Source organism: Eretmochelys imbricata, chromosome 6, assembly GCF_965152235.1.
Source record: "Eretmochelys imbricata isolate rEreImb1 chromosome 6, rEreImb1.hap1, whole genome shotgun sequence".
In the NCBI taxonomy this organism is placed as follows: Eukaryota; Metazoa; Chordata; order Testudines; family Cheloniidae; genus Eretmochelys; species Eretmochelys imbricata.
The window spans coordinates 73666379-73688897 of NC_135577.1; the positions used below are offsets into that span (position 1 = coordinate 73666379).

The window sequence follows — 22519 nt, forward strand, 5'->3', positions numbered from 1 at the left end:
CCCGGTATGAGTGCAAGGGACTGGATTAGCTGACCCCTTAAGGGCCTTTCCAATCCTACAATTCTATGATTCTCTGCAGTAACTTGAGTGAAAACAGAAATTAACTGAAATTCTGTTAACTGTGAATTTTGCAGAAAAGATATGATTAAATAATGCAATGTTTTTGAATGACAAACTTTAATAAGCTGCACCAAGCAAATTTAGCAAGACAAAATAGATATTTCTGTAGTCAACAAACAAGCGACAACAAATCTTACTTCTAAAGAGATTAATGTTTTTGAAGTGTCCCTAACTTTGACTAGTGTCTTGATTGTATTAATATAATGAAGTTACCCAAATAATCACATTAAAAATGGGTACTGTGCACATTTTAAAAAATTACTGTACATGTAAGGACCTGTGGCATTTTAAACCTTTACAGTTAAATCACTGGACAGTCTATGGATGGTCAGATCTTACTTACAACAGGTGAAGATCATATATTATGCAACTCAAAATAGAAGCCTCTACTGCTATTCTCTCAAAATGCCCTGGTATTAAGTCCTATTAATATTACCTGATTATATGAAGATTTAGTATTTCCTTGGACCTCAGGGCTCACATATAGTGCAGTGCCAACCATACCTGTCAAATTATCTGCATGGATATAAAAGAGTTACTAGTTTCACAGAGCCTGCTAGTGGACTACAGCATCTAATGGTTAAGAAAATGCAGCTTTAAAAAAAAAACAAACAAAAAAAACACACCTCTTCTTTAAATAGGAATTCAGTCTTTGTGAAAGTTGAAGAGTGAAATATCCTACATATTTACAGACAAAACAGGCACAACTTGGACATGTCTCCTTCTTGTATGCTAATCACCCTGTCTTTATAGGATTCCATTATGATACTTTTCAGAGTAGCAGCCGTGTTAGTCTGTATTCACAAAAAGAAAAGGAGTACTTGTGGCACTTCAGAGACTAACAAATTTATCTGAGCATAAGCTTTCGTGAGCTACAGATCACTTCATTGGATGCGTTCAGTGGAATGCATCCGATGAAGTGAGCTGTAGCTCACGAAAGCTTATGCCCAAATAAATTCATTATGATACTGTGACACAGTATGTTAATACTAAGACTAGAGTCACAACCAAATTAAACTACCATTATATTCATCCTCAACATATTTGCAAGATAGATCAAATGAGAATATATAAAGAGTCCCTGCAAACACATACACACACTCTGTGGAGGTTTGTACCACTGAAGTCTTGCAAAAGTCCTGCATGGGTGGGGGAAGGATGGGAGAAAGTACGGGCAGAGTGTCCACACAGGAATCTCTGCAACCCATGCAGGTCAGAGATGGGATCTGCCCTTACCTATAGAGTTAGGCTGAGAGAGAGAGTGAATTACTTTTATGTAGCTCAAGTGGCAATGACCTCCTGGCAAAGAGGATATGGAACGACAACAGCTGCTATTCCAGCTCATAGCATGGAGTAGAGGCAGACATCCCTGCCCAAAGCCAGATGATTTGGAAACTTATATACACACACCCTCCGCCCAAAGGCTTTTTGTGGTTCAAAATAGAATAAATAAAATAAAATCTGAATATAGAAGGGGCATTTTGTTTTGCATAGGAGAGGGGCGGATTTCACTCCATTTGGGTACAGAAAGCAAGACTGTTGAATGTATGATTTTTCTTGGCACCAGTTAGAGTAAACAATATTTTTTGTACTTACCTGAAGTGTCAGACTTGGCCAGATGGTTTCCTGAATGATCTTCTCCTTGTTTAGTGTCCGCCTGAAACAGAAAAGTAAACACACACAAAGGTCAGATATTTTATAATTTTCATGATTGCAATGAATGTAGTGACTTAACTGGAAAGACTTCTTCAGAATAAAGCATTTTCACCGTTTATTAGCCTCTATTCACAAATATAAATACAAGTCTAACTTTTTTCAGAGTAACAGCCGTGTTAGTCTGTATTCGCAAAAAGAAAACGAGTACTTGTGGCACCTTAGAGACTAACCAATTTATTTGAGCATGAGCTTTCGTGAGCTACAGCTCACTTCATCGGATGCATACCGTGGAAACTGCAGAAGACATTATATACACACAGAGACCATGAAACAATACCTCCTCCCACCCCACTGTCCTGCTGGTAATAGCTTATCTAAAGTGATCATCAAGTTGGGCCATTTCCAGCACAAATCCAGGTTTTCTCACCCTCCGCCCCCCCCCACACACAAACTCACTCTCCTGCTGGTAATAGCCCATCCAAAGTGACCACTCTCTTCACAATGTGTACGATAATCAAGGTGGGCCATTGCCTGCACAAATCCAGGTTCTCTCACTCCCTCATCCCCCTCCAAAAACCACACACACAAACTCACTCTTGTGTGTGTGGTTTTTGGAGGGGGGTGAGGGAGTGAGAGAACCTGGATTTGTGCAGGAAATGGCCCACCTTGATTATCGTACACATTGTGAAGAGAGTGGTCACTTTGGATGGGCTATTACCAGCAGGAGAGTGAGTTTGTGTGTGGGGGGGGGCGGAGGGTGAGAAAACCTGGATTTGTGCTGGAAATGGCCCAACTTGATGATCACTTTAGATAAGCTATTACCAGCAGGACAGTGGGGTGGGAGGAGGTATTGTTTCATGGTCTCTGTGTGTATATAATGTCTTCTGCAGTTTCCACGGTATGCATCCGATGAAGTGAGCTGTAGCTCACGAAAGCTCATGCTCAAATAAATTGGTTAGTCTCTAAGGTGCCACAAGTACTCCTTTTCTTTAAGTCTAACTTTTGGCACCCAAGTTTAAATTTTTGGCTTAAACTTCTAAAGATCAAATACCACAATTCTAGACAACACTTTAATCAATTAATGAGTGTGAAATGCATTTAACCCTTTGGCATATGTATGTGTAAACACAGAAAATGTTTTATACAATTTATAGTCCTACACTAGAATATGCAATAGTGAAAATGATAAAGGAATTATGGACTGCACATTTAAATCTGCTGAACAACGTTAGGTTTTATTGACATTTTTCTTTTATATGTTACTCCCATACCAAATTAAAATTATTTCATTCACTTTCTATAATGGCCTAGATGATGTGTTACCAAGCTTAATTTTACGTAATACTTACTGCATATGCTGGGTGATCTGTAGCTAAACCAAAATCACCAATCTTCACATGATCATCAAAATCTAAAAAAATGTTCACAGGCTTCAAATCTCTGTGAATCATTCCCTGTTAACATAGTAAAAAAAATGTTTGAATCAGAGGGGTTGAGAGAAAAATTCCTTCCAGGCTATAAAACAGTATCAGAAAGGGACCCCCTTTTTGGTTCGGTATACAGTACCAACCCATTCCACTAATTCATCAGTGATTGATATTGGGAAAATATTTGAAGGGGGTAGCCCAACAGCTAAAAATAATTTTAAGTGACAATATATACCCAATGAAGTATTTTAAAACTAACTAAATTGTGGTAATAAAAAAACACATCTAGAACAATTTAAAAACACCAGTGCAGATTTATGATACACTATTTCAGAACCTTATAAAAATGGGGTGAAACAAGAAAAATCATTGTATAGATCTGACAGTTGCTAACAAGTGTAGATACTGTAACATTCACTAACCTTCTCATGGATGTAAGCTAATCCATCCAAAATCTCTCGGAAAAGTCTCCAAAGCCGACTAGTATCTTCATACAATCCCTGATCAATAGTGTCCCGTAATGTGCTCTTTTCACAATACTCCATCTTCAGACACAAGGAAAGAGAGAGATGGTTGTAGTTAATAAAAAAAATTGTCAGAAGATTTCCTCTGTCAATATGTTAATACTCAGCTCTGTACTACAACCAAAAACGGTCAAGAGCAACTTGTAAACACCGTATCTCCATAACTGTGTAGTCCAACAATCTGGAATTTTCTGTGAGAAGTATTTCTACTAGAAAACAATTGTATTGTCATCTATGGATATTATCACATAATATTCATTCCTGTACTAACAGAAACTTAAAAACCAATCCCTCCCTGACCTTTAATTTAAAAGAAAAAAAAAATCCAGTGGAACTCTAGTCTAGAAAAAATGCTAGTTTAAAATTGGCTTTTAAAATATTTCTGGGTTGATTTTGCTTAGGTCTTTAATTGCTTGTATTAAAATAGTGTATATCTATGTAAATACATGCAGGAATTGCCATACCAGAGAAGACCAGAAGTCCATCTAGTACAGTATCCTGCCTTCAACAGTGGCCAGCATCAGATGCCTAGAGAAAGGTGGAAGTAGGATAATCTGCCTCTCAGGGAAATCTCCTCCTAACCCTTAACAACTACAGATTGTCTTACGCACTGAAGCATGAGGCTTTTAGCACTTTCAAAAAACTCAGTTTTTGGATTTACTATTATAACTGTATAACAGTTTTCTAATTATTACATTTTCTTAATTAACTAAGCACATAATGCGGTAGCTTTGAAGAGAACACTTAAGAGTTCACATTTATGAAATCTGATTTTCATCTTTGGAAGTGAAAGTGAACATAGTATGTTCAAATCCCATACTGGGATCCAAGTTAATCCATACAGCAGTTGTGGTACAAAGGGGGATATTGTGATTAGACATTAAACAGAGACCCTTTTTGTCAGCCTAATTAGAAATTAAATATTCCCAAATGCTTTCCATCCTTCCAAAAACTAGGGGATAACCCTCATGCCCTGGTTAACATTCCCTCCATTTAACTGATCTAATGTTCAAGGTGGTGGGCAAGACACTGCTGAACGTCCAATGGCTGTTTTGTTTGCTGGCATAGATACTGGTACTACAGTGACTAACTTACTGCTTTGTAAAGCCCCTTAACCTAGTGATTCCTTAGCTGTGGTCCTGGTAGAGCTGACTGGTTCCATGATTCTATTGCTCCTTGTTCTCATCTACTAAATCACATGACAAGAAGCTAAAAAATATATCAGATGCTTTCCTAATATTTTTCAGTGTAAGCAATTGCTTGTGATGAGGCTGCTTTTTAAAAATCCTGCTAAAGGTTGATCATCATTCTTTAAAAATAAGGAGGCAGAGTTGTCCCAGGCATCCAAGAATTAAGCTTCTTTTGTACCACTCTTAAGTATGTGCCAAGGGGTTGTCCCCACTCTCATCTCATCACAGATAACAGCAACAACTTCAAGTGGGAGTGCTCAGCTCTACTTCATGAGGGGTCATCTTTCTTCCCAGCATATGCCCCATGTATCCCTTTCCCATCAATCAGGGCAGGGCAAATCACTACCAGTGAAGATGGCAAGCAAAAGTGATGTCACACTGACTAGTGGTGGAAATTGTTCCCGCTCTTTGATTATTAAGTGCTACATAGGCAGGGCTTTCCAGTTCCAATGACCACAGACTTCAGTTGGCTCCTTTCAGTGTAAACATATTATATTTATGTCAACTGGTTCGATGTATTTCACATTCTTTTTTCCATAATAAGAATACATACGTTCATTGGCCAAACCTTTTTAAAAAACATCCTAGTTTTATATACTAAAGAAACATTAATCTTCAGAATTTCATTTCAGCAATCTGATTCTGCTTGGTTACTTGTGCAGCTACACAGAGAAAGCAATTAATTTGTGTTTACACAGTGTATGGTTTATCTAATAACCTTGCTATTCTCCATAACCAAATACCACCCGCACCAGCTGTCTAACCTGAATGAACAGACAGTGTACTGTCTGAACCACTGAAGTGCAGTCTTCTTTACTGTGACTATTCTTTTGATGGCATTCTTCATCCTATACCACAGAAACAAACAAAAAACAGTTAAGCTAACACAGAGTGGTCCAGTTCCTTAATCATCAAATCATTTTCAGATGGCCAAAATACATTCTTGCATTGTGACTTTCTGTGGCTGAATTTTGAGCATAGTAAGACAGGAAGAAGTGTCGTACGTTATCTATCCATTAACACTGCTTCATTTTCAAAATATTAATGAATATTCTTATCATTACCAAGTAATAGAGAAAGGGTACACAGTGGAATATCTCTATTTAATCTGAACCTCAAACTACCTTATCTTGTAAAAAAATTATTTGTGGAAAATAAGCATGGATAATATACTTAGAAAAGTATAATGTTACTATATAATTCAGTGAACTATAACATAAAACTAATAAATATATTAAAAAATCCAACCAAAAGTCTATACTTTAGTGACCAAAATGCATTGCACTGGAGTCTGTGTTTTTAACCATATCAAAGTTAGAGACTGAAAGCTATATTGATACAAGATGTCCACAGTGCCAAAAGAGCACAAACAGAAGGAGGAAAGAGTGATAGATTTAAGGTCATATATCTTGTCAACCATTAGAACTAGAGACATATGCTGTCTGCTACAAAATAACTGGGAACATCAGTTTTTTAGTGACACTCCAGTGATATGCTGTAATGATTTCATGCAAGTGGTGAAGGGTTGGATCTTAAAAAAAACACAAAACAAAAAACCCCCCCACGTTATTCTGATTAATATCCTCTTTTCCCCCATTTCAATTGTTAAATTAAGAACTACTAGAACTATCATAAAAAAATCTTTGATTTATACCATCTAAAAGCAGCTCAGCATCCCAGCTTTCAAATGATATAAAGCATTCGTTTTTAATTTTGGCAGTCAGATATCAGCTACTAAAATTATGTGAATACTAAAACTCTGAACTTGCAAGTACCCATGCTCATGAGTTTACAAACGAGTAATCTCACTTAACTCAATGAAAATAGGAGTCCTGATTCCCAGTTTCCATCTATAAGCAAGAGGCCATTTTCTCTTTATTTTATTATTGCTACAATACACTTTGGTTGCGTGTAGTGTATGCTTTCAGGGAAGATCTCCAAAAGGTGTCCCTATATATCGAAGAGCCAGACTGATCTTTATGATTGATCTGCGGTTTGTAAATATATATTCCTACCTCCAAATGTTACTTTATCCCCTTTGTTCTTCCAGTACTTAGTAATTTTATATTTACCAGAGTAGGACTTTTACTGTTTTCATCCTCATTATCAAAAATTATATCGCTTTCAGAATCTGCAGCTGGTCTGTTTAGGAAAAAAGTTGTATTTGTAATGAATACATTTACCATCCCTTTTGCAAGGATATTAGTATGTTATTTATCTAAACATAGAAAATCTAAGTTTAGAGTGGAGAGAGATTACATTCATGACAAAAAACTGCACCCAAACTGTGCAGTTAAATGCAGCAAAAATATTTATTGACAGATCATCATATCTCCAAGTTACTACAAGGGAGACAAGCATTTCCAACCATATATTTTATTTCTGCTCCTCTTAGGCAGATTTTATATATATTTCAAAAATGTGTCCCCAGAAAATCATGTCCCATCACTGACAAAAAATATAGTGGAGGAACACACCCCAGCTACTTTTCTTACTTGAGGTCAGATGATTTTATCTTACTCTCAGTCTCTTATTTGTCCTGCTACTTTCCTGGCATCGGATTTGACTTTTCTGGAGCCACTGCTTTTTGTCTGTGCCCAATAAGTAGCATTGTCTTTGATACAGGATAAAACTATCATATGGCCTGATCCTGCAAATGCATCAAGGGGACTACTCATGCGAGTGACTTTACTCTCATTCATGCTTGCAGGATTAAGCACTTGATTCTCCCTTTGCTTTTGTCTTCCAGTGTCTTATGCTGGTAGCACTGCTAATGATTTCTCCTGGACAGCATATCAGGCTTTTGTCCGGTAGAGGAAAAAAGGTGCACTAGAGCAGGACTGAGCAATCTTATCTTCCAAAATAACCCCATTTATAAAAACGCTTAAGGCTGAACTTTGCACCCTCCCCCAATGCAAGCTGTCACTGATCTATTGTAAATTTTGCTCATCGCGGCTATTTAGCTGCTGCCAAATAAAGTATTATGCAAAATATTAAAATGTTCATTTGGAATAGCACAACATTATGGATAAATGTTATTTGCCAAACAGATATGGGATGTAAAAGGGAGATCAGAATTTGGACTTGACAATTTTCTTCCTAATGCTAAAGCCTACTTACAAGAATGACTGTGAAAACACTCCTCCACCATCATCATCTTCATCACTGGACTCCTGATCAGCTCCACTAAATTTGGTGCTAGAAGATCTCTCACAAGAGGTGCTCCACTCAACTGAACTTGTCAAAACCGGGGGAGGGGCATTGGCTTCCACATCATCTGTTGATTCTTCTTCATTCTTCCCATTCAGATCTAACTTAGATGCTTTTTTCCCTTCTGTAGTTTCTGATGTTGAGGTACTGGGAGGGGGCTTTTCATGTTTTTCTATCCAAGCATTGTAATACCTCACAATATTCTCATGATTCAGACGAGAAAGTAATGTTACTTCGCCTTTAATTCTCCGGAACTGCTTGCTGGCAGGATTTATGTGAATACGTTTCACAGCATAGTAGCAGCCATCAAGTTTGTTTTGTACCTGCGAATTAAAATAAATCTAACCTTACAGGACTGTTAGTTCCTTCACAGTTGGAGCTCCTGAAAGGTGACAGAGTGACAGCACTGAAGAAGTCCCCCATTTATCTGTGAAACAAATGCAACCGCAGTGTAAGCCTCCCCACACAGCCTCACCAGTATACCTCTACCCTGACCCTAAGGATTAGAGCAAAAGTGTAGTTAGGCCTATTCAATTATTGGCCTCTGCTTAGGGCTATCAGTAAGGATACCAATTCTCATGAGAGTTCCACATACTTCAAAAATAAAATACACATAACATTTAATATACATTTCATGGAAAAAATGCATACACAAAAATGGTTCTATAAAACGAAGGGGAATGACTTTCCATACTGAACCTTGATGACTGCTCCAAAAGCCCCTTTGCCAAGTAGCTGTAACTCTTCAAACTCATTGTAGTAACGTGAAAATTGCCTCTGTGTTTCTGTGAAGAATGTAGCACTAGGTACGGGACTGCTGGCGATAACAGTCTCAATGTAATCTATTCCTGCTGAATCTGAAACAAAAGTAACAGTTGACCATACTACAGAGTGTGGAAAAAAGCAATGCAATGTTAACCAATCATCAGAAGAAATAATGACACATACTTTAAAGAACCATGATCAAGTATGACAGGATGGCAGATTAAGACCTGGAATGTAGGGCTTTTCTTTTGGGTTATCCTAGGCTCAGCTACTAAAACCCTGCATTAAAGTTCAGGGTAATTACTAATGAATCATGCCGCTAGATAAGCAAAATTAGCTCCAACAATAACAGAAAGGGTTTGGAAAAAAGTGTCTTTGAGCCAGAGGAGGGAAATCCTAGGAACAACCTTGCTCAGGAGAAAGTTTAGGCTAAGGTTTTACATTCTGTTATTGTTTCTGAATTACCAGTAAAGCCAGACTCCAGGAAGGGGGCTGGACTGGACACTAACTCAGGGTCAGTGTGTTCTGTTGAAGGTGGGGTACAGACCGAGCCAGTTCACACCAAGTAACCACAAAACAAAGATACTGTGGTCTTTATCTTTTAAAATATTGTATACAAATAAACACAGGTTCTTGATATTCGTACAGCTCAAGCTACCTGCATGCACCTAATTTTATATATGCATTTGTGTTTACCTTCCCATCATTAATTACTTAATGCCAGAATATAGCAGAAGAGACTGAATTCTTTACCATCTGGATTTTCTTCCACTACAGGTATTTTCATTTGCGGAGGGTTTATAAAACTGTGTTGTAACAACTGCTGAGGACTCCATCTTTCCTTATCTTCCAAGCAAACACATCTAGAAACCAACCAGAAACAAACCTTTTTTCACAAAACTATATATGGGCTCTAAACTACCAGAGAGCTTCCCTACATTTTAGAAACAGGAAAGGAAATACAATTACCACCGTTTTACAGATAGAGAACAGAGGCACAAAGAGACTAAGTGATTTGCCCAAGGTCACACAGGAAGGCTGTGGTGACACACGGAACTGAATCCACATCTCCAGAGTCCCAGGCTAATGCCCAAAGCACTGGACCATCATTCTTCTATAGAATTATTACTAGTAAGAAAGATGGATTTGGTTATACTGTTGAAAACCTGTTCCAGAAAACTCTCTTTTAGAAGTTAGAAAAGGAAAAAAAAATAAGACGGCAGAGAAAAGAAAGAAAATGGTGGGCACATACTTTTTCAGAAAATCTTCAAAGTCAGCAGGTAAGTCATTAGGAATAGTGACCGGATATTCCCTGGTTACGTGTCCCTGGCTGAGAGAAAGCAGTAGCAGGCCCAGACGCCATACATCCCCTTTTTTTCCAGGCTTGTTAGGCAGCGCGTCTTCACTAAATCGAACTTTCGTTTGCTCAAAAACATCCTCCTTACAGATATCAGCTAGGCGCTTTGAAATGCTGTAGTCTGTCACTTTGACATTTCCTTCAGTATCTACCAGGATACTGGAAGCACACAGGACTTTGTGCACCACTGAATTACTGTGCAAGTAGTCAAGAGCAGACAAAAGTTGGGTTGCATAGTGGCGCAGCTGATCAATGGGAATCGGGACCTCTTTGCTCAGGTATGTAGAAAGGTTAGATCCATTAATATGCTCCACTAAAATATCTACCACAATTGAATCATCTTGCTCTTTAAGGATCATGGACATGTAACGTACTATGTTTGGGTGATTTAGCTTCATCAGTGAGCTGAACTCTGTTTCTGCACCCTGAATCTGTTTAAGAGAAACAAAATATAACATGCATTAACAAAATACAGTAATTGATCTCACATTTCATGAAAGTGGTATTGAAAAAGTACATTTTAATAAGGACAAGTGAACTTGTATGAGCAAGAGAAGACCTAAACTTCATACCAAGACCTAAATCAATTTTTCTGAGCTTTGAAAAAATTTGGATAATTTAGGTAAGAGCTGTTTTGCGTTCTCATGCTTCTGCACTTCCTGGCTTCTAAATTTAGATGGAAAAGGAAGCATTGAAACACCAAAGGCTATTCTCTCAACAGCACCAACTTAAAATCTTACACAGTCAAGGGTTTAGCTCAAGTTTCAACCAACATCCAGATATTTGGGTGCTACCTGTAAAAAAACCATCCTGGTGCCTTTTGAGATGATTCATTAGTAATTTTTAAATCAGAGTCTAACACAGAGTAACTCAAATAATACAAAGGCCCTGGGAGATGCCCAGATAACTTCTTATATTAAAAGGAGATGGCCAGCAGGCTGTAGAAATGTGTCCTGATGGGAACTGATTTAAAGCACACATTTCAGAATTGCTGACCAACTTACTCAGTGTAATGATACTGAATACACAGGATGTGACTACTGGAAAGATTAAAGGAATGCATAACCCTGAAATTCTGCTTCTGTAGTGTTTCTGGGAGTGGTAAGTTTGCTCCAGCTCCTTTTCGTGGCTCTTAGGCTCCCTTACTCAAGCACCTCTGTTCTGCCCCTCCTCTGTGGAGAATTGTTTATTCAAACCTAACTTATTCTGAAATGGGGTTGATGGACATGCCCTTAACTCAATAATAGGGTGTCAGCTGTATGAAGCTAGATAATAAAAGTGATTATCTACTACCGATTAAGTTATATCCTTTTATGTACAAAAAGATTCCCAAAATTCACTCACACTTCTTTGTGCCCCACATCTCTGTTTGTATACCTTGTTTCCACAAGGGAGTGCTATGTATTAAGTTCACAGTCTCAAATATTGTATTTTAAGTTGCAATAGCACTTCTGTAATAAATCTGTTTCCACTTGCTCACCCTTTATAAAAAAAATCCCCTTTTGAGCTGAAATGTCGTATTATTGGCTCTCAGCCCAATATTTGATTTGCAAGGGTTTCAAATCAGAGCAGAATTTTCCCCTTCAAGCCAAAAGACTTAACTATGTTCTACTGTGCACGCACAGCAGCACATTCGTATTTTAAAATTTTCAGATTGAGAGCCCTATCCTAGTGTTCATTGAGGACTTCACAGCAAGGTACCAAAGACAACATTTTCCTCTGCCATATGGCTGTGCCAGAGAAGCTCGATTTTCCCCTCTTCTAGATTTTTCCTTAATATTGTATTAATAGATTTTACTTATGTATTATACAAAATTTGCCTATGACCTCTGAATAAATCAACGTCTTTAAGTGAATGATGCAAACTTTTCAAACATTGGAATTTTCAATCTTATCACCAGCATCTCAGTTCACTATACAATGTTACACAGTATAACTGACAGCCAAAGCAAAAGCATGAAAAAAAATCAAGCTGAATAGAAAATAAAAGTGTATTTATTACCTGTTTTTTGCATTTATCAACTTTTTCCTTTTCTTGAGTTGTAAGAAATCTTCCCATTTTTTTCTGCCATTGAAGAACCCATTCATATACTAAGACAAAGTTGCCAGTATATATTTCCAAGGCATTGTAGACTGATTTTCCAAGCTCTTCATCCTTGTCTACACATAAAGAGAGGGAGAGAGAGGAACATAACTTCTTTCACTTCTAGTGGGCCTGAAAGAGGTCCTACAAACGGTGAATAAACATTAAAAAGTTTGCTTTTTAGGTAATTCAGTTAAATCTTACAATATAAACCTAATCAAAATAAAAACAAAATCTGTAACTGAATTTGATATAAATTGCCTGCTTAATATCAGCTCCATTGAAATCAAATGACTGACAAAAAAATCAAACTACAGGAAAATGTACAACAAACTTTACGTTAATATAAAATGACATATGTTTTACGTAAGAATTTGAGGTTTCTGTAACCAAACATCCTTTTCCTGTGACCAGATGCTTAACTCTCTATATAGTAGTTTGATCATGTGGCTTCAAAATGTACAATAAATAATGAAACTATGTTTGTTCAAAGTAAGTAGTATTTTCAACAGCAAATCCATTAAAGTGATATAGTGAGAGAGAATGCTGAAGAAGTTTGATGGTTAAATTCAGCAGACACTATAAAGCTCAGACGCTTAACTGAGCCTCCTAGCCTTGTCTACATCGAGGCTTTTGTGAAACTCTCCCATTAATGCTGTAGTACCAGAGCTAGCAATGGTAGGGGGCATCCTAGTATTGTCTAGCCCTACTATTATAATTGGTTTTAAGTATTTCATTAATAGCTGTAAAATTTCAAGTTTCGGAGCAATGTTTAACAAGCCTTCTATTTACAAATATAAAAACCAAACCCATTTATTGAGTATATTATTCAAGTAAAGAATAACAGTAAACACACTGAAATGTTTTCTCCCCTGGAAATGTTTATTTGCAGATCTAGATACACTTCACTTCAAATAGTCCTAAAACAAATAAACAATTCACTCAATTAAAACCTCTCATTTCTCCCTCACACCCTTGACAGGGGCTCTCCATATCCCTATCGGAGCCATTGAACAACATCCTTCCCCTTCCAATCCCACCCTCCACATTTTACTCCTATTTACACCATTTAAAAGTCCCTGCAGCATGATTCCCTCCATGTGGCAAACACCTATCCACCCGATCCTCTTATGTGAGCAAAGCAAGTTTTTAAAAAGTAAAGCTTCAATTGCTGTTTTGCTCACCTATACATTTTCCTTTGTGAACAGTAAGCTGACCAGTGACACCAGTACTGAAGTTCAAAATTTCATAATTTCCAGGAGAATCTTCACTACTACATACAGAATGCTGACGTTCTCGCCTGTAAATGTGAACAGTGTTATATTAAGTTGGAAATATATTACTAATACAATTGATACAGGTCTCAATCTTGTAAATGGATCTAGAGAAGCAGACCTTTACTCCCAATGAGATACCCATTGATTTCAACGGGACTGCATAAGTGCAAACATCTACTTGTATAAATCCAACTGCAAGATCAGGATTAGCTTACAGATAAGTTAACATATTGCACTGGGTGTCTATACTTAGGCCCCGATTCAGCAAAGCACTTAAGCTTATGCTTCCATGCTTAATAAAGGCCTTAATGCTTCTGCAGCCTCTGATGGCAATTCTACTCTGAATAGACCTGTAATTGATACTGTAGTTCTGAAAACAATAAATGAACACAGCTCTATTTTGCTATATCTTTCAAAATATTTGAAAGAAATAACCGATTTAATTTTGCTAAATTCAATGCCATCTTATATTAATTATTTTATGTGATATAGAATCATAGAATCATAGAATATCAGGGTTGGAAGGGACCCCTGAAGGTCATCTAGTCCAACCCCCTGCTCGAAGCAGGACCAATTCCCAGTTAAATCATCCCAGCCAGGGCTTTGTCAAGCCTGACCTTAAAAACCTCTAAGGAAGGAGATTCTACCACCTCCCTAGGTAACGCATTCCAGTGTTTCACCACCCTCTTAGTGAAAAAGTTTTTCCTAATATCCAATCTAAACCTCCCCCACTGCAACTTGAGACCATTACTCCTCGTTCTGTCATCTGCTACCATTGAGAACAGACTAGAGCCATCCTCTTTGGAACCCCCTTTAAGGTAGTTGAAAGCAGCTATCAAATCCCCCCTCATTCTTCTCTTCTGCAGGCTAAACAATCCCAGCTCCCTCAGCCTCTCCTCATAAGTCATGTGTTCTAGACCCCTAATCATTTTTGTTGCCCTTCGCTGGACTCTCTCCAATTTATCCACATCCTTCTTGTAGTGTGGGGTCCAAAACTGGACACAGTACTCCAGATGAGGCCTCACCAATGTCGAATAGAGGGGAACGATCATGTCCCTCGATCTGCTCGCTATGCCCCTACTTATACATCCCAAAATGCCATTGGCCTTCTTGGCAACAAGGGCACACTGATGACTCATATCCAGCTTCTCGTCCACTGTCACCCCTAGGTCCTTTTCCGCAGAACTGCTGCCTAGCCATTCGGTCCCTAGTCTGTAGCGGTGCATTGGATTCTTCCATCCTAAGTGCAGGACCCTGCACTTATCCTTATTGAACCTCATCAGATTTCTTTTGGCCCAATCCTCCAATTTGTCTAGGTCCTTCTGTATCCTATCCCTCCCCTCCAGCGTATCTACCACTCCTCCCAGTTTAGTATCATCCGCAAATTTGCTGAGAGTGCAATCCACACCATCCTCCAGATCATTTATGAAGATATTGAACAAAACCGGCCCCAGGACCGACCCTTGGGGCACTCCACTTGATGCCGGCTGCCAACTAGACATGGAGCCATTGATCACTACCTGTTGAGCCCGACAATCTAGCCAGCTTTCTACCCACCTTATAGTGCATTCATCCAGCCCATACTTCCTTAACTTGCTGACAAGAATACTGTGGGAGACCGTGTCAAAAGCTTTGCTAAAGTCAAGAAACAATACATCCACTGCTTTCCCTTCATCCACAGAACCAGTAATCTCATCATAAAAGGCGATTAGATTAGTCAGGCATGACCTTCCCTTGGTGAATCCATGCTGGCTGTTCCTGATCACTTTCCTCTCATGCAAGTACTTCAAGATTGATATAAGGTGGGGTTTCCACTTATTTCTTCTATTTTCTCTTAAGTCCACTCTTTTTAAAGGGATGTCACAGTAGTCTAGTCCCTAAAACTTAGATGTTGTTCAAAAAAGGACTGGGTGTGGGCCAAATGTTTATAGAAATAGTTTTTTTAAAGGAAATGTTAAGTGACAGGTTTATTTTTTAATTAAGCATTGCCTGTTTCACTGGAAACCCCAATACAATGGCCTTCTGCTAACATGTTAGAACCCCCATATGAAACACACTGTCATAAATATAAAGGGAAGGGTAAACCCCTTTGAAATCCCTCCTGGCCAGGGGAAAGCTCCTCTCACCTGTAAAGGGTTAAGAAGCTAAAGGTAACCTCGCTGGCACCTGACCAAAATGACCAATGAGGAGACAAGATACTTTCAAAAGCTGGGAGGAGGGAGAGAAACAAAGGGTCTGTGTCTGTCTATATGCTGGTCTTTGTCGGGGATAGACCAGGAATGGAGTCTTAGAACTTTTAGTAAGTAATCTAGCTAGGTATGTGTTAGATTATGATTTGTTTAAATGGCTGAGAAAAGAATTGTGCTGAATAGAATAACTATTTCTGTCTGTGTATCTTTTTTGTAACTTAAGGTTTTGCCTAGAGGGGTTCTCTATGTTTTTGAATCTAATTACCCTGTAAGACATCTACCATCCTGATTTTGCAGGGGGGATTTCTTTATTTCTATTTACTTCTATTTTTATTAAAAGTCTTCTTGTAAGAAACTGAATGCTTTTTCATTGTTCTCAGATTCAAGGGTTTGGGTCTGTGGTCACCTATGCAAATTGGTGAGGCTTTTTATCCAACATTTCCCAGGAAAGGGGGGGTGCAAGTGTTGGGAGGATTGTTCATTGTTCTTAAGATCCAAGGGTCTGGGTCTGTAGTCACCTAGGTAAATTGGTGAGGCTTTTTACCAAACCTTGTCCAGGAAGTGGGGTGCAAGGTTTTGGGAAGTATTTTGGCGGGAAGGACGCGTCCAAACAGCTCTTCCCCAGTAACCAGTATTAGTTGGTGGTGGTAGCGGCCAGTCCAAGGACAACGGGTGGAATATTTTGTACCTTGGGGAAGTTTTGACCTAAGCTGGTAAAGATAAGCTTAGGAGGTTTTTCATGCAGGTCCCCACATCTGTACCCTAGAGTTCAGAGTGGGGGAGGAACCTTGACACAGACCAACCTAGTTTCACTGTCTGAGCTGCATGAAGCGAAATAGTATATAGTACCAGTTGTGAAGAGAAAATTAGGTTATTAAAGATGAAATCATTTTAAAAACAATATAAAGTGTTACTGGAAACACAAATAAGAATTTATTTCTTGCATAGAGAACGCTTTGCTTGCCAGTGGATACTGAAACAGCAATCACAGTAATATTATTCCCCTCTAGCCTCGAAGTACCTGGCACTCTGTGTTTTTCAAAGTTAATATAAATATTGCTGTGTTTGTATAAGGTCACAAAGGACACTCAACAATGAGGCAGCCACCATTCAAAATCATTCAAATTATCTACATTTTAAAGTTCTTGTTCAGGTTTAATCAGCTTCAAAATTCTGTTAGCAAAAACACCAGCACAGAAAGCCCCTTCCAAATAACAATCAGTGATACTTAGAGATAGCAAAAAAGATGTTAGCACATACAGTTAGCACAAAGGCTAGAAGCCTTTTGAAATGTTCAGTTATGCAAAAGAAAGAAAAAAATAAGTTAATGAGAGGCTCCCAAATCATTTATGACACAAATGTTGTATAAAAGAAGATTCCTTTGATAGATGTACAGTAAATACTATTGCACAAAGAAATACACTGTTCATGTGAATATAGAAAGTGAAATATATTGTATGTGCCACTGTATTAGATGATCTTTACATTATTTAAATAAATTGATTAAATTGCACAGTTGCTCCTTGATGAGATGTCTCTTGGTGGAAAATATGAGGAACCTAAAACAATCAGAAGTGATAACACTTCCAGCCATGAAAACCACACTGCTGCAGAAAAAAAACAACAGTTATTTTGCGGGATGGTGCACTGAAAGCCATCTCAATAGATGGGGCTTCCAAGAATAGCACTTCAAATAGTCACTTGGACGTACTGCACATCAAGTGCTAGAGTTCAGAACAGCACAGAATTAAGGACAGAACAGTCAAAGTACCTGAAACTGTGGTATATCAACATCTCCTCAAGGCAGTTTCCCCAGCCAAACAACAGCTTTTGCTTCTAACCTTAAAGAAGAGCCAAACTCATAGGACAGCAACAGTCAGACAGCAAGACTGAGCTCTTTGAACACTACCAATAACTAGGTGGTAAATTTTCAATTACAATTTGTATCCAAAAACTGCACATAACTGGAGGCTAAGGGTAAAATCTCCAAAAGCGCCTAAGTCCCTGAGTCACTTTTGACAGTGGGATTTAAACACTTTTGAGTTGTGAGCAACAGCATAAAAATGAGCAAGCACGTTGCCAGGTCATTAATCTAGACAAATTGTCCAATGGCAATGTGATGTCCAACTCAAGACTTTCACAGTTTCCATCATCTAGCTAGGTATTTATACTGTCAGTAACCATGGTATCCAAGCACCTACATTTCAAAAGGATTTTAAGACTATCAGAGGCTGCAAGTTCTTTTTTAATTTAATTTAGAGAAATTAATCATGTGAGTGCTTCCATTTTGTCTTAAGAGGTAGTTAATGTCACTGAAGATTTATAACCAGACAGCAAACATGGATGGCCTGGTCAGATTCAGATTTATTTATTTTTTACAAAAAGAGTCGATTATCGTTCTTCCCCATACGTGACTATCATTAATTACACTATTCACAAACAAAGATTAAGCACATTACTCATCACCTCCCTTCACTCCTTAAGTGAATATTTTTGACAAAGTGCTCCACAGATATTGGCAAAATAATCTGGATCCTATGACAACATATAGGAAATCTAGGGGTCTTTGGTTTCAGACAGGTTACTGGCCAGTGACCATGTGGGCACCAAAACTGTCAGATGGCACAATTAGATTGCTAGGGATGGACTGAACATCTAGCCAGATCACCTTTGGGCCTCACCAGAGATCGATCTAAGTGGTGCTCTGTCTGCAAGGAGGCCGTGTCCCCTTTGGGCTTTTCCATGGAGGAGGAAGTTATGCATTTGGGTTTTTTATAGCACAGAATACAATTACTACAAAACTGTTCAGCCTATTTATTGCCTCTGCACAGATTTGTTTTTTCTTAAACAAGAATACATAACCCTCTCTTTCCCATGGTATTCCTCCCTCGTTCAAATGTAGTGTGTAGACATTTATTAACAGTGGTAAACTTAAAAGAACCTAAAGTTTGTAACTTACACCTCAGACAAATGTAGAGGCTAGTGTGTGTATTTACAACTGACCTTCATGAGATATAGGCCAAATATGTTCAAGTACAGAACAAGTTCCATCTACTGGTCAAGTAAAATGCAGTCTGTTGTCAAAATGCACTTTGACCACAAGGTGTACAGTGATTGCTCATCATTTCCCTTGCCTTGCTCAAGCTGATTATTAAGTACTACTCACTGCATTAAGTTGATCTTCAATTACACTATTATGCATTACACACAAAAATCTGTTAAATCTATTTTTATGGTTGCACAATCAAGCACTCAAAAGTTTGGAAATGCAAGAATTAAGGTTGAGTGTGCAACTTTAATTTGGCCTCCTTGTGCCTAAGTATTACCATAAAGGCTTTAATTACATGATCACGCACTATTTTTAGTACAGGACCTCTGCCTCATTCAGTGCATGGGATGGATGGATATCAGCTAATGAGCAGCTATTCAATATTTTGTTTTATCCTCATTGTTCAACGTGTAGCCCAGGTCTTATTTACTGCATGCTATTCAAACCCTGATTTGAAAACAGAATTATAATTTTTCTCATGGGCTTTTCTATGGCACCCATAACTAGAGTCCTTCACAAACATGAATTTATCTTAACAAAACCCTTGTGAGGTGAGATAGTGGCACAAAGAGATTAAGGTCAAAAGTATCCACTAATTTTGGGTGCCAATTTCAGATGACTAGGGCCTGATTTTTCAGAATATTTAGTATTATAAAGAACTTGATATGTTCATAGCACAGATCCCACTGATTTCAGTTGTAGCTTTGAGTGCTCAGATCTTCGGTAAATGAGACCCCAGGGTATCAAGTTCAGCAACCAGAAAATAAGAAACACACAATCAGTGACCACTTGGGAAAAGTGTGGTTTAAGTGACTTGCCTAGAATCATTGTGACAGGGTACTCTGAAGCACTGTGGAATTGTGTAAGTTGGAGGAGGTTTTTTCCTCTTTACTTTTAAGAAAATTCTGTATTTTATAGAAATCTTGCACTGCACATGGTATGATTAAATGTGTAAATGTGATACAAATGGAGTATGAGAGAAACTCTCAGCTTGTCTCCCCTGCCACAGGCTTTATTCCTACTTATGCTGTACCATTTTCTTGTTCTAGTTCTTTTTTACTGTCTTTGGAAATTAAACTAGTTCCAGAGAGTGCTGACACTTGGAAATTAGTTGGAGTTGCCATGCCAACAATTAGCCAGAAGAAACAGGAATTAATTGCCCTAATTTGATTGTAGGGGATGGAAGAGAATGGTTATGCTTGGTGAGGAAAGAAGGCTCTGGGCCAATTAGCACAGGGGACGGGCCAGAAAAAAAACAGTTTTCCTGAATTTGTGACGAGTGGGTGGTTCAGAAAGAATGGGTACCTTGTGTGTCTGGTAAGGATGAAGCTTCTGAACTGGAACTGCTAATTTATGACCTGAAGTCAGGATAGGCAGATGAAAGCCATTTACTGGAGCAGTTATGCAGTCAATTTAAATTCTGAAAGTTGCAGGCATTCAGAATCCAGATACTGGGATGGTTAAACCTCATGAGCTGAGACCAAAGCTGGGAAGAATGCACATGGAATGCACTGGTAGTGAAGCAAATAAAAAAAACGGTAAAGGGTTTTGCACATGTCCTTTCCCAGTTGGAGGAAGAATGAATAAAATTTTTATGTAACCCTCAAGCACACACAACTGTTTTATTAAACCTAGATCCACTGATCAACAGGTCTACAAGACAGTCACAGAGGAACTTTGTGGACAAGGTAGAAATATAATCCAATTCTTCAAGGCAGCACTCAACTGCCCTTAACTATGAGACCATCCTTTCACTTCCTGCACTCCCCTGCCTCATTCACTATACACCATCCTACTTCTGCAACAAATGAGGCAGGGTCCTACAAACAACAGCCTTCTTTAGTACACAGCCCCAATTCATACTTACAGCAGGTCCACCCTGTGCACTGAATGAACTCAGGGGTCCTGCAGAAAAATAGCATGTGGCCACATAATTAAAGACTGTATCGTAATATATACACCCAAGGGAAATGAATTAAGGTTGCACTAGCATTTTCTAATTTTTTGAGCGCTTGACTTTGCAATAGTAGTATTCTCGTATCATACTTTGTGTGGTTTCCTGGGTTTTTAAAAAAGCAAACTGAAAAAAACAAATTTAATCATGGCCTCATGTTGACACCCTTTCTATCCACTGCACACACCTCTGCCACTTGAGCTAATGCAGTAACTGATAGCCCTAAGAAGTTATCCTCTACTTGGAGCAGCACAAGAGGGAGGACTCGACACACCATTTCCTCATAGGTTTTACAGATATTTGCTGACAACGAAGACATGTTGAGATTCAGGAATTCCGAGTTCCATTCCAGGCTCTGGAGGGGCACATGTTTTAGTGGAAATAGACTCTTCTGCCCATTCCCCACAAAGCTGATCCCTTCTGCCATATCCCTTCCCCACCCTTGGTTCGTCATCCCAGTTTCCTGGCCCAGCTAGCTCTAATCTGTCTCCTCCTCCTCCCCTCACAGGCTTCCAGTCCCAGTCTCCCACTCTACTGCATTCCCAACTCCTTGTCTCAGTCTTTCCACTTCCTGGCCCATGTCTCAGTCTCCTTGCCCAACCAGTCCCAGACTCCCCTTCCCCTGCCCCCCAGTCCCACTTTCTCTTCCCTTCTCCAGCCACAGTCTCCCTACATTTACCACAATCTATTCCTTTTCCCTCCTGGCTCCAGCTCGTCACCTCTGCATTCATATCGGACAACATCCTCCTCTATGCTGCCTAGATCACAGCACAGGGTCACTGAGAACACAGGAGAGAGACTCCCTACTTGCAATTCCAGGATCTAGCTCCATCCTGACCTGGAGCAGCAATTTCAGGGAAGGTCCAGCATTGCTCCTGTAGTGCTGGGATGGAGGGACCATGCTCAGTTGCTCTGTGCAGATAGCATATGCACAGTCTGAACAGCACTAGGAGCTGTGAGAGGCTTTATGCCTAGTGAGGATGGAGCCTTCAGAAATTTTTAGCTCCTAAAATCAAAAATATATCTTGAGATTTTTCAAAGGTTTATAACTTAGCCAAGTTTGGGCAGATTTTCTCATGGAGGCAATAGACCAGGGGTGGGCAAACTTTTTCGCCTGAGGGCAATGTTCCCTCTAATTTTTAATAGGCCGTGTGCGCAAAGAATTTCTTCAGTGCCGCAGCCGAAGCAAAACGAACAGACAAACAAACAAACAAACAAACAAAAAAAGCCGCCACCGAAGCCACAGTGCGCGTGGTGTTTTGTCGTGTGAGCGGGGTTTAAGATCTGTGTGCGTGCGCACACGCGCACAGCTTAGAGGGAACAATGCCCGAGGGCCACATTTGGGTATGGAAATTGTATGCCAGGCCATGAATGCTCATGAAATTGGGGGTGCGGGAGAGGGTGAGGGCTCCGGGGTGGGGCCAGAAATCATAGAATCATAGACTTTAAGGTAGAAGGGATCATTATGATCATCTAGTCCGACCTCCTGCACAACGCAGGCCAGAGAATATCACCCACCCACTCCTATAACAAACCCCTAACCTATGTCTGAGCTACTGAAGTCTTCAAATCGTGGTTTAAAGACTTCAAGGTGCAGAGAATCCTCCAGCAAGTGACCCGTGCCCCACGCTGCAGAGGAAGTCGAAAAACCCCCAGGGCCTCTGCCAACCTGCCCTGGAGGAAAATTCCTTCCCGACCCGAAATATGGCGATCAGCTA

General features: G+C 39.2%; 1 protein-coding gene across 1 annotated transcript in view; it reads right to left on the reverse strand.

Moving 5' to 3' along the window:
- Nucleotides 1-22519, reverse strand: part of EIF2AK4 (eukaryotic translation initiation factor 2 alpha kinase 4) — a 77510-nt gene that overhangs the window by 29529 nt on the left and 25462 nt on the right. The window contains exons 7-18 of the mRNA XM_077818913.1: nt 13517-13632; nt 12252-12409; nt 10145-10680; nt 9646-9755; nt 8827-8984; nt 8038-8450; nt 6990-7059; nt 5682-5765; nt 3626-3748; nt 3126-3230; nt 1717-1777; nt 557-636 (exon numbers count right to left, since the gene is read on the reverse strand). Of these exons, the coding sequence (XP_077675039.1) occupies nt 557-636; nt 1717-1777; nt 3126-3230; nt 3626-3748; nt 5682-5765; nt 6990-7059; nt 8038-8450; nt 8827-8984; nt 9646-9755; nt 10145-10680; nt 12252-12409; nt 13517-13632 (2014 nt within the window). The remainder of the gene's footprint in view (nt 1-556; nt 637-1716; nt 1778-3125; nt 3231-3625; nt 3749-5681; nt 5766-6989; nt 7060-8037; nt 8451-8826; nt 8985-9645; nt 9756-10144; nt 10681-12251; nt 12410-13516; nt 13633-22519) is intronic.